Genomic DNA, 27,340 nt, shown 5'->3' on the forward strand with positions numbered 1-27,340 from the left:
ACCCCAAGATCAAGAGTCGCATGCTCTACCAACTAAGCCAGCCAGGCGCCCCTCTTCCAGTATTTTTAAAGAAATGTTCTTCTGCTTTTTTTAAAATTGAGGACTGTCCTTGGGAAAGAGAAACATGAAGTTCATATATAAAATATTAATTCAAAATAAGCCCAATAAGACTATAAGCCCCAAAAGGAAATTTAGCTTTTTAGATAAAGGAACAAAAAGGGTATTTCTAAACACTTCATAAGATGAAATATATGCTTTGGATATTACTACAATGAACTGTAAAACATGAATCTGATAGTTAAGTGCATCAAGGACCATTATTTCAGATCAGACAAACCTGCATATACAACTCTATCTTTTAGGAGTTAAAAAAATACATCCATTTTATTCTGGATCACTGCAAGTTTCAATTCTTTGTCCTGAGAGTTTTTGGTTATTTAAGTCAAATGGCCTGTTACTCTTGAACTCTTGGTCATAATGGTTGCAGAGGTCCAAGTTGTGAAGAATTCAACCAAAAAAGTACCATAAACTACTTACTACATTGTACAGCATTTTGCTTAGTATAGGTTAAAATTGCCACAGAAAATATCTGCCAATTCTAACCAACTAGAAGGAAAATATATTCCTCTATGTTACTCTGTGTTGATTTAGTACTTTGACTATAGTGTATACTGTAAGTAATTTGAGGGTTATAAATAACTTATCCACTAGGCTATAAATCTCACTAAAAAAAAGTACAGAAGAAAGCACTCAAACAGCTTAGAGATCCACTATAACTTTTTTTTTCCAGTTCCACCTTAGGCCACAAAATTACACCATTTCTATTATTTGTGATGGGCTGAGGACAATAGAAGTGTTCAAATTCACCTTATTCTAACAATAAGGCAATGAAGCACAATGGAAAGCTGAATTCTAACTGTAAATGTTTTTTTGCAACATAGTATTTTCAAATATGCTTAAATCCAGAGAGATTTTTATTACACAATTCGATTTTTACATCAATAAAATCTTAGGTATATAACAATACAGATGAAGGAACAAGAATTTAATTTGTATTGAAATAAATATTAGATATACAAAGCACACAGAGTGAAAAAGGGTCACAATAAATTAAAGTGGAGACATCATTTTGTTCAGTCACCAAAGAAAGCCCTTGACACTTTCAATTTCACACCATCAAATTTATCATTCTTGCTGATTTAAGCAGAACGCAAAACAAATATGAATCCCAGGGCTTACTTTCACAGGTACCAGCATAGATAATTTACTACAGTGATCCAATTTGGAAATCAGTAGGGACCAGTAAATCGCTGCATAAAAGAAAGAGCAATGAGGTCCTTTTTCCTTAATGTCAGCAGGCTATGATTATTATGTTTATTAGATTTTCCTGAAAGGACTCACATTTTCTCAAATATTCAGGAGAAATATATTTCCCCTCTGAGCCCTACATTAGCATTTATGTTCGTTGGTCTTGAATATAGGAGAATGATGAATTTTTCAATTTATTTTATAAATTTATACAGTCTGGATAGTATTGGCCTGAAGAGTATAACTCCCCAACCTGTACAATATTAGATATTAAAAATGGATTCGAGAAGTTACTAAGAAACGCTGACATACTATATATACAAATTTTTTAGTTCAATATATCCCATTATATGGAGCACCAGAACTAATGCATTTATAAATCAAGAAGTTTTTTATGACTCTTTCTAATCTTTGTGACCCTTTTAACATTTGTTCCAATATAGACACATCACAAACGTTACCTGGCCAAGACTGACCATTTGGTCTCAACTTACATATATATATGTAAGCAAAAATTCATGTCAAAAGCAATTGTTCTGCTTTATAGGTACAAAAGAAAATCTGGAATTCAACTGTCATGAACCAAGGAAAAAAATTAGTTTAAAAGGACTGAGCATATCAAAAAGTTAGCTTTAAGAACACTATGAAGGGAAATGTGAAATGACTCTTGAGACTTTCCTTCTCCTTTAATAGGAGTTAATTTTTAGATCCCAGCAAAGGTATCTATCAATTTTTTATCACTTTCCTAAGAAACAGAATCTGCTTTAGATTTTAACAATACTGTACTTTATCTCATCACATCAACTCAAACTCAAAGCAGTTTTCCTATTTGCACTGCACAAGAGCACTCTAGAGTTTATCCCTCACACAGAAAAAACAGGTTCCTTCTAAGAACCCACCTGAATACCACCTTAGAAGGTACACATGTCCTAGAATAATTACTACCAGGAATCCTTCCAAATTTTCAGCAGTTCCTTTCTTAACCTTAATACCAGATCCAGTTAACACCTTTCCACTCTGACTATTAGAAGAGGGCTGCTCATTAAAACAAACCCTGGAAAAGACTCCTGGATTTATAAACATATACCTTTGGCACACTACCTATTAAACTACATTATCATACAGCCTCTGCAGAATTCTCCTAATCCTAGAGAAATTCCAACGAGGTGTAAAAGGGAAACTAGTTGTCTCTGCAACTCAAACTGAATTTACAAGTCTAGGTTATTATTCTTGATACAATAACCAAAACTCTCAGTATGCTTTTATATTACCATGAAAAGTCTAAATTTTAAGAGGTTAAACTGGCCTTACCTTGTGTACCTACAAAATGACCATGAGTACCATTTTTCTACACAGCTGAAAATTAAGGAGAAAGAACAATTTCATAATTGATGTATATTTAGGTGATTTAGGCACTCTTTATAAAGAAAAAAACAACACAGGGCCCATGATCTGAATAATGCTGCACCTAATTGTGGCCTATATTACCATTTGACTAGAAAGTAAACATTAATAGGGTCCTCTTCCAGCTTTTCAACATTTCAATATTTTACTATGATTTCAATATAACTGAATACATGTAATGTAGTTTCAATATTACTATGTACTCATAGTAAATGCTTACTAAATATTTGTTGAATTTTGAGTAATTACATATTAAAAAAGGCGAATTCAGATCCTTTTATGGCTGACTCTGCACTTTTGGTGGCATTTAACCTTCCAACAGGGCCTGTGACCTGAGGAAAGAGTGCCACCTACTGATCATATCCCGTAACCATCTGTGGTTACTTTCTCCCTTGAGGTAGAGTCAGATCAAAATTGGTCTAAATTTGGGTGGTAGCTTTGAGGCTAGCAGATCCTTGGGGGATTGGGGCGGACGTGAGTGGGGGAAGGTTTCGGAATAACTATTTTAATCAAAATAAACTCCTTAGGATTAGATAAGAGTCTCTAACCACAATCCCTCAAAACTAATTTCATTCACTCTGATCTCAAACTTTTAAAAAAACGAAGTCCCTCGGTTCCACTTATCTTACTACATATACACTCATTTTCCTTTCCACATAGAATAATATTCATGTCCTAAACTTACAAACCTAATCAGAATTTTTGATCTTGATTTTTAGGAAGAAAAGGTATTCTGACAGCTTTACAAATCATAGTTATAAAACAGACCTCTTAAGTCTTTCATAAAAACTTCTCATTTAATATCAGCATGCCTTGATTTTTCCTGTAAGGGAAGTTCCTAAATACCTAAATTTAATTATCCGCTTACTTCCAGGAGCATCTACCTTGGTAAATTTTATTCCAAGAAAATTTAAATACAAATTCTTATTTAAGAAATTTCAGTTTTGGACTGATATTAAATAGAGTTTAAATTCATGAAGAATCAAGTATACAAAAGGAATACAGAATTCTTGTTATAATAAAAGTAGGTTTTATGTTAGGCTTCCTTCCACCTGTCCAAGAGGGTTTAATATCTAAAAGTACTAGAAGAAGAAAAGCACTATACCACTTCTAAAGAATTAAATATTCTGGGTGTTAACTTTTTTAAACCTGGAAGTAAAATTAAGTTCAGCTATGCTATAGTTTCTCCTACTTCATTCATTCCATATACTGCTACAGTATTTCCTTAATTTTAATTTGATAGATGTACATATTAAACTATAATTCCAGATGCCAAATCAGCTGGTTGTACATATACATATCATGGAATTCTTAGCTACAAGCTCATGCAAACTAAACATCTAGTAATGCTCAAATTGTAAAATTTACTTTTCATGAGTGGAGGAGTATTTTATTTAAAAATCAAGCCTTCCATTAAAGAACAGTCCAACATGAGCATATCAGAAACATAATCCTGTTATGTGATAAAAAGCCTCAACTTTTAAAGCACAGGGTATTCTACATTGTTGTTTTAATATTAAAATTCTTTTTGTCAAAACCAACATGAAATTATTTCCTCTAGGAAAATCTTTTTGACCAATGGTAATTTCCAAACTAAAGAGTAAAACTCAAAAGAGAGATATACTCATAGGTCATTAAAAGACAACCAGTAAAAACAGCTCAGAAGAAAATTAATTAACAGAAAAAATGGTGAAATTTGAGTAAATTCTATACTTTAATTAATAGTATTGTTCCAAAGTTAATTTCTTAGTTTTGATAAATGCTGTATATTTATATAAGATGTTAATATAAGGGGAAGCTGAGTAAAAGGTATACAAGAACCCTCTGTGCTGTTTTTACAACTCTTCTATAAATCTAAAATTATCTCAAGATTTTAAAAAATTGTAGAAAACAAAAAAACTAGTAACTTAAAAATAAATACTTCAGCTGCCAAAATTTCTTGATATAATTCAAGACTTAATTTTTAAAGACATCATTAGGAATCAATATACTGTTTACTTAACATTATAGTCACTTTATTGCTCTAGAAAATTAGTTCTTAAAACCATCAGATTACATATATAGTGATAATGAGGCTAACCACACACACACCCACCCAACCCAATCAACTGTATTGCATGAGGCTGCTTTTCTAACTTAGTAGATAAATATTACAAAAATACAAAAACAGTTGGCTACAGTTGAGCTATCAAGTAGATACCACATTTCCAGAGATGGGAAAGTTGAACAAAAAGAAAACCGATGTTACTGACAAGTTACTAATGAATGTATCTGAGAAATCCAATTACATGCAGACAAAAGACAACTGGTTACAAAAACCATTACATTACTGTGTACTAAAATTTTTGCAGTGTTTTAAACATTCCCAATCATGCAACAGTAATAAAGATCAGAATGAATTTTATAAAGAAGTTGATGGCAGCTCAACAAACAGGATTTAACATATTATACAACTCAAATCACAGCTGCATAATACACCCAAGACTCCCAAATTTACCTACACGTTACAAAATTAAAATGCACAATATTCCCCCCACAATTCCTCTTCCAGCCCCATTCCCAATCAATTATCTTACCTATAAACCTTTCCATTTAAACTTTTAAATCAGATTTGATGGGTAAGTATGTATCTACAGGATAATCTTCATTATTATTTCAGAACAGACACCAAGCACAGGCATATGCTCAGTCTTCAGTTACATTCCTTTCAAAAAACATCTGAACTGCTGCAACTGTCTATGAAAATTCAAGCCTAAGAAACCGAGAAAATTGGTAGTCAAGAATCTAAGTAATTCTATAAGGTATAATAATACTAGTCATCTATGTGTCCACATTTGTAAAAGGGTTTCCTACTTAAGGAAGGTTACTTAATGGGTCTCTGAAAGAAAACTGTATAACTACTAAGGCTTTCTGATGTAAAACAGTTGTGACCCCATATATTGACCCAATTGGCTAACACGCTTACAGTTCAGTCTTTTTAAAAAATATTCAAAGCCACATTAAAAATTTTGGAAGATCATAGCATAAGATGCAAGGTGCATGCAGAATTCCTCTTATAATGGTATATCCAAAATATATCCTAACAAAGCAGCAGAAAATCAATTTAATAACAATTTGAAATTAAATACAGTGGTAAATGTTTCTTTTAAAATCATCAACCAAAATTACTGAATGGCAAAAGAATACGGACTCAAAACATAATGAATTCATGTATGTTAATATTACCATAATGAAATCATGCCAGATATAAATTGAGGGTACCAATTAGGTTGAAAGAAATTTTACAGCTACTTTTACAAGAGAAATAAATGTACTTCATGATAAAGGCACAGCAGCATTTAAAAAAATTTTTGATACATTAATCACAAGATAGAAACATCCTTAACCATTAACAACACAGCACAGTAAAATTTTCTTGGGAAAAGGCTTGATTTAACATGCCAGGAAAATGGTAATTTTTCCATTGAGATGCATTTACGTAAATTGGATTGAGGTCAGTTTTACACCTGGAATTAACAACCCCTAGCAGAAGTACCAACTGCTAAAAATGCTTATTTCTACTATATATAACTTAGCTGGATATTAAACTACGCAACTGTTGGTGCCAGTCTGCTTATAAAAGCAATACTCTGGAGACAAAGTCTTCTCACAAACAGTGGGCAAGCAGGTTTCATTATTACATGTTCAACAACAATCCTCAGTTCATTAAACAAGGTCCTGCAAGATAAAACAGTTTTCATTCAGACACAAAAGGAAAAAGAATACAAAGCAAATGCTGATGAAGGAATTTCCCAGTCACTAAAGAATTTAAAGTAAAAGGAATAACAAGAATGCACTGTAGGAAACGCACAAAATAAAATTCTCAAAATCAACATTTGTGTGGTGTTTTTTTGGGGGGGTGGGAAGTTAGTTCATTTAACAAAAGCATCTAATAAATGGTTATCTCCAAGGGCTGAGATAAGGGGTGATTTATATCTTTATAGTAGAGTCACATCATTTTCACATTTAACTTTGGTAAATTCAACTAGTTCTAAAGAAGAGAACAAGAGAGCCAAAATTATATACTATGGGCAATCCCACCTACTATTCTCAGAGCTTTCCTCATCTATAAAACAGGAATATGTACTTCATGGAGTCAGTCATAGAGTAATTTAAGTAAGAAAGCATAGAAGATACTCAATAAATGCCATTTTCCAGTTGGATTAGCCCACTGATCAAACCAGCTCTTGTCTACCTTTAGACTAAAGTCCAACTCCTTAACATCTAATGCCTTCCAGAATCTGGTCTTAATCTAATTTTCTGCTTCATCTCCTCTCCCACTCTCTGCCATGACTCCTATATTCCAGTTATGTTGCACTTTTGTACCCAAAACAGGTTGTCGACTTTTACTGTGCTTGCTGTCTCCAAAGGACTCTTTATTACATACTGTACACATCACACATACATTGTATAGGCTAGCAGACACAAAATCATGTGTATTGGTTGACCTGTAATTTACAAGATATCTGAAATATCACCAAAAATAATTTTGATCATTCACTTTTGAGTTTTCACACTTTACGTGCTGACTCATCCTGCATAAAGACAATTCCTGTTCTACCTTTCTGTATCCTGTGCTGGGCTTCCTTTATCTTAGTCTTCCCCAAACCCTAAGCTCCTACCTGGTAAATCTTCCAAATTTATCCCCTTTCTATTTTACACAGAATTAGTTCAGGCTCTAGACTACCCTCACAGCCTCCAAAATGGTCCTCTCTTCCTCTTGCTGAGCCTGTAATGCATCTTCTGGAGTATTTCTAAATCAGATCTCATCACGTTCTCAAACCCTCCATATTATGAATTTCAAATGCTCTTCCTATCTTGAAATGAATTCCAAACCCTTTCATGATCTAGTCCCTGTCTTACCTTCCAGGCACAAATCTTCATTACTTCCCTATATACTTAACTCCAGCAACATGCATTTTCAGGCACCCATGTGCCAGAACTCAGACTTCAAAAGACTTGGCTTCTACTACCACCTCCTCAGTGAATTCTCAGCTGCCTCCCTCAGTTTCCTGTGCTTTCACAGAACTGTCACCATCACAGACTTACACAGCTGTCTCATTCACTCAGCCCTAAGTCTCTAGAAAGCAAGTACTGCAATCCTACACAAACGTGTTATCACCAACACACAATCACTGTCTTCTGAATAAATGACTCTAATGAATAAAACTAGACAGCACCTTGAAAATACTCTAGTCTAACCCCTCAGGTTACAGATGAGGCCTAAAGAGGTCAATGGCTTGCCTACAGTCACAGGGCTAGGTCTTTCATTCCTGGCCATACCCCTGGCATAATCTAGACCAAGTTGCAGAGTCGCTTGGAGCAGTGCTGACAATATACGGTCAGTGATGATTGAAGTGTCTCTCTGCACTGTCTAATAGGGTGACCATCAGCCACACATGGCTTCTGAGTGCGTGAAACTGGTTAATGTGACTCAGGAACTGAGTTTTAAAGTCTACGAATTTTAATTAACTTTTTATTTCAATGGTCAAATGTGGGGCACATGGGTGGCTCAATCAGTTAAGCATCTGACTCTTGATCTCAGCTCAGGTCTTGATCTCAGAGTCGTGAGTTCAAGCTCCACGTTGGGCTCCACACTGGGCATGGAGCCTACTTAAAAAAAAAAAAAGGTCAAATGTAGCTGGTGGTTGCCATGTGGTTGCCATGCCACAGCACAGCTCTGACTGATCTACACTAGACATCTACAAAGGACTGATACCACTAACTTGAGGGATATCATGATGAGTGAAAATGGTACAAACTGGCAAAATCCCTAACAAAAAAGTGCAGCATAGAAAATGTAGTTTTATAGGCCACTTATCAATATTTATAAGCTCAAATATTTCCCATTACCTTTCCACTGTTTTGATTTGTTTTGTGTGCTTATGTGAGATCTTTGAAAATGCTTATTCACACATATTTGTGTTACCCGGATCCACTGCTATCCTTCCCTTTTTCATCCCACTGAACACTTCTAAATTTCTTTGTCTGCTAATCTGATTTAAAGGCATGTGAGAAAAATGGGAGTAGAGATAAAAAGGGTATAAAGAAGCAGAGAAAAACAAATCTGATGAAAAATGGATAATAGGGCAGGGCACCAGAAGATATTGTCTAAAATGAATACATGAACCAGAAAAAAAAAAAAAGAGGCAAAAACTGATGGAATCAAGTAAAACTGAAGATTATTTCTGACTAGGGACTCATTAAGAACCTATGTCTGAAGTAAGCTCTATTTTAGGAAGTACTGTAAGAAAGACATTGTCTAACAGAACATAAAAGCCCCTCTAAGGACAATCAGAATCACAGAAAAAGGAAAATAAGGAAAATAAACTATGTATTAAAACATAACAGAATCTAAGCACTTTTAAAACATTACTTCATTTCACCCCAAGGAGGGTATTTTCTCCTCTACCAATGAAGAAATTAAAATTTAAATAACTTGCTTAAAGTTACACACCTGGCAAATGATGGACCAACATTCATTTTCAGTTCTTTTTACTTTGCTCGTGAAATTAAGGATCACGCTAAAACACTCACTGGATTTCTGACTGAATTATACTGTACGATGAATTTATTTTAAATTTGTAAACAAACTATGTTAACATTAGTATTCTCAGTAACATATCCAAGAAGCTATTAAAAACAGCTATTCATTTCAGTTTTACTCTAGCTTCTGAGATCCACATGCATAACTTACTGTATCACTGAAGCCTCCATTCCTGAACATTATAGTAACTCCTTAAAATATTTCTGCTTCCTCATTTTTCCACTCCAAACTATTCTGCACAAGGCTATCAGAAGAATATGATTATGTCCAAACCACCATTCTCATACATCTAAAAGATAAATTCTAAACTTCTTACCGTGAAATTCAAGAAATTTTATGATTTGGCTCCAATATACCTTTTTAATCTTAGCTGCAACCACTTACCATTCAGAATCCCTGGTATAGTCAAACAGGTCTATTCAATGCCCCTTAAACACAGCTTACTCCTTCTTGCCTCTGAAGATAGTTCCTACTATCTTCCTGTCTAAAATGCTTTTACCTATTCTGTCTATTCAAAGGCTTTAATCTTTCTTGAACAAAATAAAATCTCTACTTTGTGAAACTTTCATGGGCTCTTTTTATTTTCTGGCTCAATGATCTCTCCTTCCTGTGGACTACAGTATTGATAATGGTAAGGCAAACATAACAATGCATCATATATTGGTTTGTGAACACTGTATCCTCAACTATTGTTTCCTTATTATTTGACATACGGTTTTGTTTCTTCAATTAGGAAAGTGCCTTGAGTTTGGGACTAATGTCTTAGACATCTTCAATACTATTTTGAGTACTATTTTAGTAGAGATAAGGGTAAATCTGGTCTCAGCTTCTAAAAAGAAATACAACCACCTCCTCATCAACCCTACTAAGGCCTGGAACTTAAATTTACAAAAATATCACTTGCTTCTAAATTCTAACATAAAAGCTAAACAACTCTTACAAGTTATAAATGCTGTATTTCACAATACTCGCAACAAATAAAACATTTAAACTAATCACCAGCTTACCGACAATATGGATTTCTTCGAGAGGAATATCGAAGAGTAAGAAATCTATAGTATATAAAAGGCTGGAGCAAACTTCCTTGCCCACTGAAATAAACAAATACAAGGGTAAGAAATATACATTATCAATTCATATGTATACTCTCAAAACTTAAAGCAATTTAATTGGAGAATGTGTGTCTTGATTCATTAAATGGTCACGGTAGGGGCGCCTGGGTGCGTCAGTTAAGCGTCCGATTCTTGATTTCGGCTCAGGTCATGATCTCAGGATCGTGAGACTGAGCCCCATGTCCAGCTCAGTGCTGGGCATAGAGCCTGCTTAAGATTCTCTATCTCCCTCTCCCTCTGCCCCTCCCCACCTGCTTGGCGCACATGTGTGAGCTCGCTCGCTCTCTAAAAATAAATAAAATAAGAAACGGTCATGGTAATACCTATCATGTCTAAATCAAAGTTATTCTTTTTTCTTTAAGATTTATTTATTTACATTAGAGAGAGAGAGCAAAGGTGCAAGCAGGGGAAGGGGCAGAGAAAGGCAGAGAGAGAGAAGCAGACTCTCCATTGAGCACAGACCACAACACGGGGCTTTGATCTCATCACTCCGAGATCATAAACTGAGCAGAAATCAAGAGTTGGACACTTAACCAACTGAGCCACCCAGGCACCTCTAAATCGAAGTTATTCCAAAAAAGGAAATAAAAGAGTGGCACCTGGCTAGCTCAGTTGGTAGAGCATGCGACTCTTGATCTTGGGGTTGTAAGTTCAAGTCCCAAGCTTACTTAAAAAAAAATGAAATAAAAGAATTTATATGATTGCTAAGGAGTAAAATGTTATCGCTTAAATTTTTATAAACATAGATTCATGTATATATTACTTTAAAAAAAATTTTTTTTAAAGATTTTATTTATTTATTTATTAGAGAGAGAGCGAGCGAGAGAGAAACAGCATGAGAGAGGAGAGGGTCAGAGGGAGAAGCAGGCTCCCCGCTGAGCCGGGAGCCTGATGTGGGACTCGATCCCAGGACCCTGGGATCATGACCTGAGCCGAAGGCAGTCGCTTAACCAACTGAGCCACCCAGGGGCCCACTTTTAAAAAATTTAAAAGCTATTAAATGAACCAGAAAATGTATATGGGTGCCTGGGCGGCTCAGTTGGTTAAGCCTCTGACTTCAGCTCAGGTCATGATCTCAGGGTCCTGGGCGTGGTCCCAGGTCACACTCCCTGCTCAGCAGGGAGTCTGCTTGTCCCTCTCCCTCTGCCCCCCACCCCCACTCTATCTCTCAAATAAATAAAATCTTTCAAAAGAAAAAAAGAAAATGTATAAATGCTTCCATAATTACCACTAATAACTGATCATCAAATTTTGAAACTTTATAACATAGTAAATGAAAAGTGGTTCATCTTATATAAACAAACAAAAAAACCAGTAAAATCACACAGGCTCCCTAGTAAATTTGCATAGCTGATTCTACTATTTTGCTTGGTTAAAAAGCACATTTATAATACCCAAGAGCCATTTACATATTTATGCAATTCTAAGTCAAGAATTCTTTCCTAGGAAAGATTATCTGGGTTAAGACATTCACTACCAATCACTACAAATTAAATGCATCACTATTTGGATAGTGAGGTAGCAAGGCTAAGTATATTATCTTTACTTGATAGAGTTAATATGCAACTACCTAAAACCTTGATTATGAAAACCAGAGAGCAACTCTGAAGAATGCAGAGTATAAAATTATACGTATTATGATAACTGTATTTTAAAACTTTTTGAAGAAATACATTAGAGATGCCAATGTGGTTTTTAAAGTTAATTTTTACCTTTTCTTCTAAATTGTGATTACTTTCATAATAAAAATTTGTGATTACAAACTAATCACTAAACTAAATGTTACACCCACTTTCCCCGATAACTCCTGTGACAAATCTTTAACTCTTCAAATTGAAAAATACACATACTACAGAAAATACAGAAAGGAATATTCAATGAAAAACAAATTTTCCATCATCCAAGTTAGCTCCTTCCTCAGAGTTACAGCTCAGTCTCTAATATATCCTTCCAGAAATTCACATGCACAAGTGTATATAATGACTAACACTAATACAGTGCTCACTTTACAATTCACTGAATCCACTTAAAACAATTCTAAGAGGGGGACGCCTGGGTGGCTCAGTCGGTTAAGTGTCTGCCTTCGGCTCAGGTCATGATCCCAGGGTCCTGGGATCAAGTCCCGCATCGGGCTCCCTGCTCAGCGGGGAGCCTGCTTCTCCCTCTGCCTCTGTCTCTCTCTCTCTCTGTCTCTCATGAATAAATAAATAAAATCTTAAAAAAAAAAAAAACAATTCTAAGAGGGAAGGGGCATTATCACTCCCATTTCAAAGATGAAGAAACTGACGCAGAAAAAACATCTCTATGCCCTTAAATACACAAACACACCCCAAAATATAAAAGGGAACACCCTACACAGTTCTTAACCAACTGAGCCACCCAGGCGCCCCACACCCTACACAGTTCTTAATAAATTTTTAAATTTATTATATCTTGAAGATTATCTGCACCATAAATTTACCTCATTCTTTTTACAGCTTCAAGCAATTCATCTTATGTATTACTATTATGTAACAAGCTCTCTACTAATGAATAAAGCTACAAAGATCTCATCCTTTTATCTTTTTTTACACTCATGTTCATGTACATATAAGATAAACTCACAGACTTTACCTTCATTTTTAAATACAAAGCTTGATGCATTACTCAGAAAAATGTAACTTAATGAAGCCTTCTAATATTAGACTGTGCTTCTATCATGGAGGGAACATATAAGGAATAATGATTTTAAATTATTTTTAATTTTATAGTCTGTGTTATATGCAAGTGACATGTTAAAGCATCAACAGCTTTTCCTACTAGGGACTGAATAAAACCTTATAATCTTACTATAGTCTTTTAGAATAACAAAGTGATTTCTCTATTTAAATACTTCTAGTAAATTCTCATCTCTTTTACAATAATCTTGAAAATTAACATCAGTTTGTTTTAAGGTTTAAGTTTTTTAAATGTGAAAAATCAATGCTCAAAAGGTTAAGTTAATGATCACATCAACTAGAATCCAGGTCCCTAACATCCAATAAGAAGTCTTTCCATTGTGCCATTCCCAGACTTTATTTAGATTATATTATCTAACTTATGATCCTTTGACCTGAGCAACATGCAGTGGTCCTGGAGTTTCCAGAGAAAAACATTACTTAAAAGAATGGAACGAAGGCATTTATGAGGAAATCTATAAAACTGTTACTAGCTTACAGACTGCTGAAGAGGCAGACATGCAAAAATCTCACTAATTATTAAGCAATGCACACTAAAATGAAGTATTTCATAAACAAAGATAAGTTTTTACAAGTTAATGAGATTATGGAAAACAGCTAATACTGACATCTTAAAGGACAATTTGGCATCATCTATTAAATATAAAATGCACTTAGCTTACATTCAGCAAAATCAATTCTGGTTTAGAGAAAACGCAGGCACAAAAGTATAAGCAGAAAGGTAAAAAGAGGGGTGCCTGGCTGGCTCAGTTGGAGGAGCATGCAACTCTTGATCTCAGGGTCCTGAGTTTGAGCTCCACATTGGGAGGAGAGATTACTTAAATAAATAAAAATTTTTTAAAAAAAGGGTAAGAAGATGTTTACTCCATCAATATTTGGAAAAGCAAAACTTTGGAAACAAATGTTTCCCCATCACCAGGGGAACAGGTAGTAAAATGCAGCATATGAATATGACCAAACACTACATGGCCACTAAATGGAACAAACCAGAATTGTATCTATCAACATAAATAGGTCATGAAAACATACTGTAGGAGTGAAAAAAAGCAAGATGCAGATAACTGATGCATTATGGCACTTCTGATGCAAAATAAAAAACTAAAAAAACAAACAAAAAACCCCACACCCATAATATGTATTTTCTATGTATCTGTATATTTATTTTTAAAGTACTACATGCACATACACGTAGGAGAAGGAGAGGACAGAATTGCAACAGTTTAGAGTCAAATGGTATTTTAGCTTTTATCTGTAATGTCCTCTTATTGGAAAAACTAAAAAAGCAATAATCCAGGCAGAAATGTAGTTTTATTTTTTTCCTGCTAATCTGAATTATTTATATTTTCCAATTTAGCTCTGAAACTAGTAATTTTTTTTCTACAACAAAGAAGATAAACACTTTAATAGAGACAGAGAAGAACTTTTGACTTGGTAACCAAAGCTTATGCTCCTCCCCTTTCCTTCCTTTTTTTTTGGTTAAGTTTTAATTTTAATCACCCAGTGCTCATCACAAGTGCACTCCTTCATCCCCATCATCTATTTCACCCATTCTCCCACCCATCTCCCCAGAAATGTAGTTTTAAAACGTAAATGCAAGAATCTTGATGGGGAGGGTCAATACTAGCCTGATGTTCTAATTTTTAACAGAACAGCTTTCTTTATTCATGCATTACTTCTATAATTAAGATACAAACAAGGGGCGCCTGGGTGGCTTAGTCAGTCAAGCATCTGCCTTTGGCTAGGTCATGATCCCAGGGTCCTGAGATGGAGCCCCGAGTCAGGCTCCCTGCTCAGCAAGGAGCCTGCTTCTCCCTCTGCTCCCAGCTCATGCTCTCCTCCCCTCTAGTGCTCTCTCTCGCTATCTCTGTCTCTCTCAAATAAATAAATCTTAAAAAAAAAAAAAAAAGATACAAACAAAACATGGAGACAATAGTAGGCAGCTATTAATATCAGACCATAATATTTTTGAAAAATTTCTAAAAGAAAAATCATCTAAATAGTGGCAGATAAACTAGACTTCCCAAGATTCTTTCATAGGCAGCAATTCTAAAATTAATTTTCAAAATGTTAAATGGTATATCACAAGGAATGATAAATAAGACAAGTTCCTAAGGTTTACCATAACGTCTCAGTTCTCTACGATAAAATGAAAAATGGTTGCTAAGATCAATCTAGCTCTGCACACCAGTATCTAACAGATTTAAGCAGGATAAAATGAGTTAATGTATTTAATATATTCACTTAGTCATCTGCCTCTCAAAACAAATATATTTTTATTCTTACCTAAAAAGCATAAAAACTGTAGCAGGCATCAAGAATATTTCATTACAAGCAATGAATTTCAGAATATTCTGTTGATTAGCGCTTAATTTATCCAAGATAGATCTCAGCAGAGGTAAACTATTTGAACCCTTTGCCTAAAACATAAGAAAACAAATATTAGAAATAATGAAGCATTTTTGATTACTCAATTATTTTCTTTCTTTAGATAAATAGCATATCCAACAGGTAATGCAACTAAAAGACAATTATTTTGGAAATAGTAATATAAAAGTTTACAAAATAATGTAAAATTTAGTGTATTTTCCTGCTTTGTTGTATTTTGTGTATTTGAAAAATAAAAAGCTTGAGTAAGTCATTTTCATGCTGTATTTTTTGTTAAAAAAAAGACTAGATTATTTCACCAAAAAATGGTGATTACTTCTATCTAACCATAACAAAATCAGACTACCTAGTAATACAGTTAAGGTATTTGTTAATCCTTAGCTAAATAAATTACAGAGTCCAATCACTGCTGTGACCAAAGAACTGTAGGGATAAAAGAAACAGGCCAATGCAAGGCAAATATTTGGATATTTTAATTCAAATGTCAGTGCATATGCAGTCAATCCACCTGGCACACTTAAGTGAGGCTTCCTGTTCCAACCCAGGAATAAGAAAATATTTTTGCAAAGTAGCAGTTCTGAACACTAATGTAAAAGAAATTCAGTACACTCTACCTACCCGGTATGTTAAAATTAAACAATGACAGAACAAGAGATCTCTGACAACTTACCAAACCTAAATGACTTTTTTTTAAAAAAACAAAGAGATCTATTTCAAACTTCAGAAATTCTCTGGGAACTGGGGGGTATTCTGCAATACAATCCAATACAATCCTTCACAAAATGTATTTTGTGAAACTTAAAAAATTTCAAATTTAAAACTTTTAAATCACTAATAATTTACAAGTTTGCAGGGATTGAAGGAAATTTTTGTGACAAATACAAAAATGTCTCAGAACTAAATTCATGCCAACAATCTGCAATCCAGAAGTCAAAAAAACAGCATAGCTCTACTTACATCAAGGACCTTTTTCGTGTATGTGGCGGCATGAAGCAAAGAGAATAACAAGACTGGGAAAATACTCACTGGAGAAAACAATTAAGGAAAATATTTAACATTTATCAAGTACTTTGCAAAACAGGCTATGTATTATGCCCAATATATATCTGAACCAGCATCTGCTAAAAGGACTTCAGCGATGGCTTTTGTTTTACTTTTAACCAAATGAAGTTTTTTTTTTCTACCTGTAAATAACTTCATTTTCTAAAGCTCACAGTTTTATTAATAGTGAAAAGTTTTTTCTTTTCTATTAGATAATAAAATATTGTAAACATTTGCTAAATTCAGTTGAAATCTAGGCCACCTCAAAATATTACAATTTTTAATCCCACAATGGCCATCCTGGCCAGAATAATTTGGCCTTCAAATATAAAGTCTTTGGTCCTGCTTTCCTCATCATAACTGCTTAGGAAAGAGTCTGGGGTAATGGTTTAAAAGGTATTTCTTCGGTGGTGCCCCAGCTGGCTCAGTCAGTAGAGCATGGGACTCCATCTCGGGGTGGTACTTGATCTGGAAGCGATAAGGTCAAGCCCCACATAGGGTGTAGAGTTTATGCAAAAAAAATAAAAATAAAAAACTTTTAAAAAGTACTTCCCCAATTTTCCTCAACTAAAGATCTTTCATTATTTCTTTCCTACAAGATCCCCATTATTTCAAGATACTGTACCTATCAAGCTTGTACAGTTCATGTGTTCTCAACCTGTACAAATAAAAAGTGTATATATATTTGGGTTTGTGTAGTACAGTTAATTGAGAGTCTCACCAGTTTAATTACAGACACCTATTGGAGTTCAACTGTTTGGCTTTATGTCATGGATAAATATGCAATTTTCATTCAGCTTTTTGAAAAATAAAAATTGCTCAAAAGACCCTATTTACCCCAATTTCTGCCAGGCTGATAACAAGAACAACAAAACTTGTCAAATATTTTCATAAAATGATACAGACTTTAGTCCATTAGGAATGGCAAAAATACGTGTCCTAAAAGTATTTGCAGTTTCTGGGGTGCCTGGCTGGCTCAGTCAGTAGAGCATGTGACCTGATCTCAAGGTTGTGAGTGCAAGCCTGATGTTGGGTGTAAAGTTTACTTAAAAAAAAAAATCAAAAAAATGTTTAAATAACCCTCATTTAAAAAAAAAAGTATTTGCAGTTTCTAAGAAATGAACCATTGTATTTTTCTACACTACCTGAAAGCTTTGGTGTGATGGGAAATGGTGATTACTGTAACACAAGGAGTTCCAAGTTCATAACCACCATAACTCATTAGGATCCAAAAATGCCTAATTCCAACTGGCAAGCAAGACAGTGACCTATACCCAAGGATTAGAAAAATCCTACCTCTCTAATATAGTTCTCCAAATTGATATCCTGACCAATCTTTCCCTGACACTCACAAGAATTAAGTAAATTGCCAATTTCCTCAGTAGAAACCATGTATAGTTTCATATTTTTTAATCCATCATAGATCCCTTTGGAACTGATGAAAGCTATAAGCCTCTCCTCTCCAAGGCCACTGTAAAATTCTGTTGCTTCTTAAATAGTTAAATTTAAACTTTGACACATATCCTAACTTGAAGCCTGATTCAGTAGAAGCAATGCAGGTAATGAAAACAGAATCCTGAAAGGACAATCAAGATATCTGGGTTCCAATCATGGCTCTGACACTAACTTCATCTCCTAGGCTAAGTTTCATCAAAGCTACAGATTTCTCTCCCTCTCCCCTGCTCATTTCCCCCTCCCTCTCAAATAAATAGATCTTTAAAAAAAAAAAAAGGGGGGTGCCTGGGTGGCTCAGTCAGTTAAGCATCCAACTCCTGATTTCGGCTCAGGTCATGATCTTGGGTCATGGGATGGAGCCCTGAGTCCATCTCTGTGCTCAGCGGGGCCTCCACGCTCCTCCAGCAGGGATTCTGTTGGGAGATTCTCCCTCTCCCCGCCCCCCCACCTCCTGTGCACGCGTGCTTGCTCTCTCTCTCAAATAAATATTTTTTAAAAAGCTACAGATTTCTTATGAGTTTTTTTTACAACTAACATTCTGTAGTTCACAAATCCTTGATAAGAGATTCATAATCTTAGCTTTCAATGTCACCTTTAAACTACTCAGAAAATATAAAGGGTGTAAGTACCTATCATTGTCAGAGCAAGGACAGCATCACCTTTTTAAACCCAAAGATCAGAACACAACTTGGTAATGACTTTGGGCTCACCTTTATTTACTAACCTAATAACCAACTACTTTAAGAATCAGATTAGTATTTCTTGCCAGTTACTAGTTTAGGCTATTCCTATTGCTCACTACTCCCCAACTTCCACCCCTAATGTAGAATTTAAGGAACATGAAATCCTTAATCTTCAACATGCCCACAGAGAGGGGCTAGCAAACAACCAATTGCATAGAAAAGGCAGACAGGTTGTCTTAACTGGTCATGAGCCTCATTTGGCATCAACTCAGGATTCACTCAACAAACTTTGTGACCACCTGCTGTGTGGACTGGCTTTGTCCAGGTACAGACAGAAATATTTCAAAACTATACTTAAGGGGCGCCTGGGTGGCTCAGTTGGTTAAGCGACTGCCTTCGGCTCAGGTCATGATCCTGGAGTCCCTGGATCGAGTCCCACATCGGGCTCCCTGCTCAGCAGGGAGTCTGCTTCTCCCTCTGACCCTCCCCCCTCTCATGTGTTCTCTCTCATTCTCTCTCAAATAAATAAATAAAATCTTAAAAAAAAAAAAACAAAAAACTATACTTAAGTGTTACTCATACATTAACTGTAAATTAGGTAGACCTTTTAAGTCAGATAGACCTTGGGGTGCCTCAGTGGCTCAGTCATTAAGCATCTGCCTTTGGCTCAGGTCATGATCCCAGGGTCCTGGGATCGAGCCCCGCATCGGGCTCCCTGCTGTGCAGTAAGCCTGCTTTTCCTTCTCCCACTCCCCCTGCTTGTATTCTCTCTCTCTCTGTCAAATAAATTAAAAAAAAAAAAAAAAGATTTTTTTTTTAAAATGTTTTTTTTATTTATTCATGAGAGTCAGAGAGGCAGAGGCAGAGGGAGAGGCAGAGGCAGAGGGAGAAGCAGGCTCCCCGCCTAGCAGGGAGCCCAATGCGAGACTCAATCCCAGGACCCCGGGATCATGACCTGAGCTGAAGGCAGACGCTTAACCATCTGAGCCACTCAGGCGCCCAAAAAAAAATCTTTAAAAAAAAAAAAAAAGATAGACCTTGTTAGCATTACTATGTACTTGCCAATGTGATGTCAGGCAAGTTATCTGAAACTCTTTGAGCCTCAGTGGCCTTATCAATATGATGCTCCGGGCACCTGGGGTAGGCTCAGTTGGTTAAGTCTCTGCCTTCGGCTCAGGTCATGATCTCAGGGTCCTGGGATCAAGGAGCCCCATGTTAGACTACCTGCTCAGGGGGAAGTCTGCTTCTCCCTCTCCCTCTGCCCCCCCAATGGTGCTCTAATAAATAAATAAAATCTTAAAAAAAATATGATGCTATGATTTTTTTCAGTATTGCAAGGATTAAATATGCCAAGTTTGTATGCACTGACAAAATAGGTACTCAAAAAATTTCAGTTACCTATTCTCTTTTCCTTAAGACTTTTTAAAAATCTATTTAAAATTTGATACTTCACAAACATAGAAAGTATTATCTAAATAGGTAATATTTAGCCCTAGAGACATATTTTACTGTGTTTTCCATTAGGTATAGTTATGTAGATACATGTACTGTTTATGATTATTATCAGAATGTATCAGAAACATTTAAGAACTCTTAAGAGCAGCACTTAAAGCACAAAATACTTTCTGGAGGACAGAGGGACGATAGTGGGGACAGAACTATTAAAATGATTGCGAGGTGACTGTTACTGTATATCATCTGTGTTCCTTTCTGGTCTATGTTACTTTTAGGCTCTCTCTTTGCTTAGAGGACCCCTTTCAATATTTCTTGTAGGGCTGCTTTCGTGTTTGCAAATTCCTTTAGTTTTTGTTTGTCCTGGAAGCTTTTTATCTCTCCTTCTATTTTCTTTTTTTTTTTTAAGATTTTATTTATTTATTTGAGAGAGAGAATGAGATAGAGAGCATGAGAGGGGGGAGGGTCAGAGAGAGAAGCAGACCCCCTGCTGAGCAGGGAGCCCGACGCGGGATTCGATCCCGGGACTCCAGGATCATGACCTGAGCCGAAGGCAGTCGCTTAACCAACTGAGCCACCCAGGCGCCCTCTCTCCTTCTATTTTCAATGACAGCCTAGCTGGATATAGTCATCTTGACTGCATATTTTTCTCATTTAGTGCTCTAAAAAAAAAAAAAAAATGATTGTGAAACTCCAGTCACTCTTTGGCCTCACAATGCACATTAGCACATCAAAGTCCTGTAGTAAAGAAACCTACTTAAAACTATTTAATCCAGTGCTTCCAAACATACTAAACTACAGCTCTCCCCCCAAACTCTCCCCAGCCTTTTGAGAAAACCTATTATCATCCAACACACGTTTGAAATGGGTAAACATACAATTCCAAATGAGTTATTTCATTCTCCTTAGCTCCAAAGATTATCCATGTGTCCTTATTTTCTACTCTATCCACAGTAAATACTAAATTTTTATTGCATTTATTAATTATCCAATCTTCTGCTTAAATAAGTTATTTCTTGATGAATTTCCATTTGTTTCTAGCTCACGAGGAGTTGAAAGAGCTGAGGATTTCTCTTTTTTTTTAAAGCAAGACATACGGACAACTGCCCAAAGATGTGAATTAAATGAAAAACAAGTGTAAATACTAAAATAAGTCCTCCATAGTCCTGTGCTTGGAATCTGAAGTTTAAAATATCCATCGCTAATAGAGAAGTTTACAAGAGACAAGAACAAAGATACAAAATTTAAAATTCCCACACCACGTCAGCTCTTCAAACTTAGATTTCACGCTTTAGAGTCAGAAATTCTTTTTTTTTTTTTTTTTTTTAAAGATTTTATTTATTTATTTGAGAGAGAGAGAATGAGAGAGAGCACATGAGAGGGGGGAGGGTCAGAGGGAGAAGCAGGCTCCCCGTCAAGCAGGAAGCCCGATGCGGGACTCGATCCAGGGACTCCAGGATCATGACCTGAGCCGAAGGCAGTCGTTTAACCAACTGAGCCACCCAGGCGCCCTAGAGTCAGAAATTCTTACACTAAATGCAGCTTCATTCAAATTAAGTGTCAACAAACCTTAACCAACCCAGGTTCACGGAAACCCGCATTGCCGAACCCTTCCTATTGTGAAAAATAATCCAAAGAGACCTCCTATACACTCGGTAGGGCACGCCTTTGTCAAAAAGGCACGGAAAGGATACTTGTGACAGGGTAGGAATTGACAAAGATGAGTGAGTAGAGCAGGTAGTGGCAGCTGTCTTCTAGTAAAGCCTGGGCCAGGAATGCTCTGCTTAACTGGAAATGTGGTAATCTTTGGTGCAGCCTCAGAGCACTGGTAAGAGCATTTGCCAGTAAAGCACGCTGGTAAAAGCTGGCAGCTTCATGCAACCTGCAAATTACCAGAGGAGAGGTTATCATGGGACATAACTACCGTGTCTCTTCCTCCTTTGTGGATTGCATCAGAATTGCACAACACCTAAATCTCTCACTTGTCAATAGAAAAAAATTACTTGAACCTATTATACATTCTTAGAAGCATCACCTCATATATATACCCAACTGAATTTTATAAAGCAGCCTTCCTCCTTTTAAGTTAAAAAATCAAAAATGAAAAAAATATGAACTCCTCTCTTCCCTACACATCCATTTTCTTTCTGATTTTCAACGTGATGTCAGCTTTCACAAAGCACATGACTTCCTCCAGTTGGTACTATTACTGAGTTATTAGCACCTAAAGCATGAGACCTGTGTTTTATCTGTCCCAGAACCTCTTGCAATTTAACAAGTCTTGCACATAAAAGGTAGTACAGAAAAACCAACCAAACAACTGAATATCAAAGGCAGAAAATCTGTGTAATACATACCCAAGAACAGGCAGGACAAACAAAGCAGAGCAGTAAACTGTGAACAAACGAGAAAGCCACATTGCCGTGTCCAGTTTATTGGTCATCATGAATTGCTAAATTTAAAAAGAAAAATACTGTAGTAAACTAAGCCGGCAAATTCTTTCCAAGGATGAAGATCACATAGTCTTATTCCTACTCAAAATGTTTTAACAACCCTGTAGCAATTATTTGAGATCATTAAATGAAAACTCCTAAGGCAACTGTTTCACCTATATGCTCAGCAACATCTCCGAACACCTTATAGTTTTAATGTAGAAAGCAGCGGAAGTACTTAAATAGAAAAATACCAGTTGATATTTAAAAAAATAAAGACTAATTAAGAATGAAACCTTTGAACAGAAATTTAACTGCAATTGTCTGTATTCCTTCAACACTTGTAATACTGGCTTCATCTATTTTAAAAGAACGTTAAATAAGAACTAATTGCTCTCAAGAGAACCATAATGCCTATTCTTAGAAATCTCAAATTCAAATAGGTAGGTTTCAGATCTGAGTAAAAAGGCATTACACAAAGCCAGTTTGCATTAAATAAACCTTACAAAGGAGAAATGTAAAACCATGGTAATAGTCACTCACTACCTAACTCACTATAATTTGCTTACATACACACAAGGGCCTGACATACTCTAAGTGTTCAAAATATGGCTGTGAAATGTTAAATAGCACCTGCCTCTCCAATTTTATGACTTTCTTCATCCCCTTGGAAGCTGCCCCATTCGTCTTACCCTATTTCACTGGCCCTAAATTAAACTCCCATATCCCACTTTATTCTCCATGTTTTCTCATTCTATCTTTGCCCTTGCTGCGTTTGCCAAAGATGGATCCATTATCACTAATAGAATCACTTAAAATCTGTTTTCTCATTCAAAACGTATCTTGTCTTCAAATCCTAAAGTGGCTTTTACATTTTCTGACAGAATCTACGTTATTAATTTTTACATCAAAGTCTAATACAAACATACACGGATATATAAACTTCTATAAAGAAGTTTCACAAAACAGTATCTTCCCTATGTATAACGGGTTTTTGTATTTTGTATTCTATTTAATGTTTAGAAATAGTGTTTTCACTAAATGGATTTCAAAACTCACTAATGAATCTTTATGTGGAGTCTAAAACACTACAAGCAATCTAAATTATCTTTTGAAAGATATAAAAACCGGGAGCCTGGGTGGCTCAGTCGGTTAAGCGTCTGCCTTCTGCTCAGGTCATGATCCCAGGATCCTGGGACTGGGTCCCACATAGGGCTCCCTGCTCAGTGAGGAGTCTGCTTGTCCCTCTCCGTCTTCCTCTGCCCCTCCCCCCGCTCATGCTCTGTCCCTGTCTCTCAAATAAATAAATAAATCTTTAATTAAGGAAAAAAAAAAAGAGGGCGCCTGGGTGGCTCAGTCGTTAAGCGTCTGCCTTCAGGGTCCTGGGATCGAGCCCTGCATCGGGCTCCCTGCTCACCAGGAGGCCTGCTTCTCCCTCTCCCACTCCCCCTGCTTGTGTTCCCTCTCTCGCTGTGTCTCTCTGTCAAATAAATAAATAAAATCTTTAAAAAAAAAATTAAAAAAAGATATGAAAACCTTTTGGGAAAAAATGCAAGTACATTTTAAAATCCAAAGATGTTTCACTGCATGTCTTTTTAACAATATGCGGGTAATTTCAGAAACATGCCTGGTTTATTGTAACCAAACCTACTATACTGTGACTCCTCTAAATTTAAATGATCACCCATAGTCAAGTGGAAGAATGAATCTGGCTTACTGTACTCAGGCTCTCCACAAATACTCAGACTTTACACCACAGTCTGAAATTTTAGAACATGTTCTTTAAAATTTAAGCTTAGGTGTACTGGCTCAGTCAGCGGAGCAGCAACTCTTGATCTCGGGGTTGTGTATTCAAGCCCTACACTGGGTATAAAGATTGCTTAAAAATAAAATCTTTTTGGGGTGCCTGGGTGGCGCAGTGGGTTAAGCCTCCAACTCTTAGTTTCGGCTCAGGTCACGATCTCAGGGTGGTGAGGTCAAGCCTCGAGTTGGGCTCTGATTTCAGCAGTGTCTGCTTAAGTTTCTCTCCCTGTCCCCCTCCCCACTGTGCACGTGCTCTCCCTCTCTGAAATAAAAAAATCTTTAAAAAATAAATAAAATAAAATATTTTTAAAAATAAAATACATGAAATCTATTTGGTTAGCGTGTTTATTTTGTAATAAACCACTGATCTATTCATTTCATTTTGTACACTTTTATGTATCTGCATTTTAGTACACAGTAAAAAAGGTTTTAAAAAGTGTATTGGTTTATACTTTAAGAGTCAACAACCCAGCCATGTTATAAATAGTTTGGGCAAAAAACATCAATGAAACTTTGGGTGAAAACCTACTGAGGTGAAAAACTATTCACACAGTCTCAAAGCATCAAGCCACAGAATACTTTTTATTTACAAAAGAAAAACGGTATCTTTACAATGGAGAGTCTGCTGGATACCACCTGAACCAAGTAATCAAACTTCTCTCCAATGATGACATAAATTAACATAAAATGTTTCCTGAAACATATAACGCACTGAAAATGACAGAATATCACTTATGTAATATTCCTGCCAAAATGTTTAACTTGATTCTAGTCGTGAGGGGGAAAAAACAGGCAACTTCAATTTGAGAAGCAAAACAAGTCTGAATTCTTGACAGTCAAAAATGGCACCAGAAAGGCAAAGGGAACTATTCTAGACTAAAGAGACTAAAGACCAGTAAAAGCGATGCATGCTCTGGATTAAATCCTGGATAAGGAGAAAGCAGCTTTAACAGACAACGGAGGAAATCTGAATATGGATTCTAAATCAGGTAATAACATGTATCAATGTTAAATTTTTCAAATTTAATTGCAAAAATTGCAGCAATGACTGCATTGTGGTATTAGCCATCATTGTGTATGCAAATAATTCTCCAAGGGTTCAACAAAATAAAAAAGAAAACTGTGTCTATAAACGGAAATGTTGTAAAATATTTAAAGGGGAAAAAGTGACATGCTCAATTCACATATTCATAGTGTTTAAGATTACAGAGCAATAATGCTTTGGGTATAAATAACTAGTAAGCAGATCTGCATGTTAAGAAAAAAATATTTACAGAAGTCATCTCTCTTCGTAAAGAAGTAAAGACAAAATGATGAAAAGGAAAAAAAAAAAAAAAAGACTGCTCTTCCCCCACTGCGTAGTTTCCATATAATGGCATAAAACGGGCAGAGACGTTCTCTGCTAGCATGCGTGTGCGGAATGAGGCCTGTGTCACGGCACCCCCTCAGCTGGCATCTTCAACCTTGGAACCTAAGACAATTAGAAACGCGGGGGGGGCGGAGCGGGTAAGAAGGCCCGATTTCCTTGGCATACAGCTGAGAGCCACCTGCTCCAGCCCGGCCCACAGTGGCTTAAGAAACAGAAAACTTGTAGCTTCCTCTACATCTCTGCTCAAGACCTCTCCTCCCTACGCTACCCCGACCTCAATCACTAATCCCAGTCCCTTTAAGCGCTGAGGTGGAACGTCTCCGAACAGACTTGGCGACACTTCCCGCTCCTTCCTAACTCTAGTAAATCAAGCCAGAAGACCCTGCTCGCTCACTTACCACTGCGCCCGCCCCTTGGGGGCCGTTCGGGGCCGTATCCGCCATGGGAGACCCAAACACGCGTCTGGGACGCTGCAATCGGGAAGGAAAGAAAGGGAATGTCAGCACGGGGCCACGATTCCGGTAACCGGTTTCCTTGCCCTGTGCCACAAGCCCGCCGCGCCCTACGGGAACTCCGAAACTCAACAGAAAGTCTCGCCCGCTCCAGAGCAGCAAACTGCCTTGAGAGCACCCGAAGTGGTCGGGAAATACCTGTAAGACACCACCAAGTGCAAAGCCGGGTTTCTAGAAAAACCGGAGAAAGGCGGAGCTTCGGGGCAAGACCCAACAGGGCCGATCTAACGCCGCCGCCGGGTGCACGTTATTGCCAAACCCGGAAGTGCTCCTTTCACTTCCGTGGGGAAGAGGCGGTGACGAAGAGGGGAAACGATAGCCGTGCCTTAAGGCATGACGGGAAGTGTAGTTTTTCTTGTTTCAGTTTCACCTGTCCTGCACTCTGGATGTGTAAGCTAAGAAGAGAGGCTGGCGAAGCAATTTTTTCCTCTTCTCCAGCTCCCAGGTGGTCCTCCCTGTCAATGTCCAAGCCACAAAATGTCTACTCGTTAAGCCTCAGAAATGTTTTCTTTGCTGTTTTTCCCCAGGGGCTCCCTAAGCCCTGTGGTTCTACTTACAAAATTAAGTCTTCTGGGTGGCTCAGTTGATTAAGCGTCTGCCTTGGGATCAGCTTATGATCCCAGGGTCCTGGGATGGAGCTCCATGGGGGGCTCCCTGATCAGCAGGCAGCTTGCTTCTCCCTCTGCCTCTACCCCTTCTCCTGCTCATGCTCTTGCACTCTCTCTCTCAAATAAATAAATAAAATCTTTTTTAAAAAAATTAATTCTTCCAACAAGCACTTAATGAGACCTGCTATGTGACAGGCCCCCAGGTTTGGCATGGAGGATAAAAAGAATGACTATGGCACAGATTGTGGGAAAGAAAGACAAGTAAACCAATACCTCAGCACAGCACTTACGTGATATGGACAGAGGCCAAGTTAATCACAGAGAGCACAGAGGAGGGGACCTAAATCAGAAAGGGTCTGGGAAGATTTCCTCGAAAAGGTAATTCTGGCCCTAAATTTTGAAGGACAAGGAGAAGTTGGCTAAACAGAGGAGGGAATTCCAGATACAGCAACAGAAATTTCGTGAAGCAATAG

General features: G+C 36.7%; 1 protein-coding gene across 1 annotated transcript; it reads right to left on the reverse strand.

The window, feature by feature from the left end:
• Window positions 1-754: 754 nt before the first annotated feature.
• Window positions 755-26,503, reverse strand: TMEM33 (transmembrane protein 33). The gene is made up of 8 exons (XM_021701599.1): window positions 26,398-26,503; window positions 26,146-26,217; window positions 22,501-22,595; window positions 21,838-22,025; window positions 16,470-16,537; window positions 15,411-15,544; window positions 10,306-10,389; window positions 755-6,429 (listed from the first exon to the last, which is right to left on the reverse strand). The coding sequence occupies exons 2-8, from the start codon at window positions 26,188-26,190 to the stop codon at window positions 6,300-6,302; spliced, it is 744 nt and encodes a 247-aa protein (XP_021557274.1). The 5' UTR covers window positions 26,191-26,217; window positions 26,398-26,503; the 3' UTR covers window positions 755-6,299.
• Window positions 26,504-27,340: the final 837 nt, after the last annotated feature.

The sequence above is a fragment of the Neomonachus schauinslandi genome, chromosome 2, assembly GCF_002201575.2.
Source record: "Neomonachus schauinslandi chromosome 2, ASM220157v2, whole genome shotgun sequence".
NCBI classification, from domain to species: Eukaryota; Metazoa; Chordata; class Mammalia; order Carnivora; family Phocidae; genus Neomonachus; species Neomonachus schauinslandi.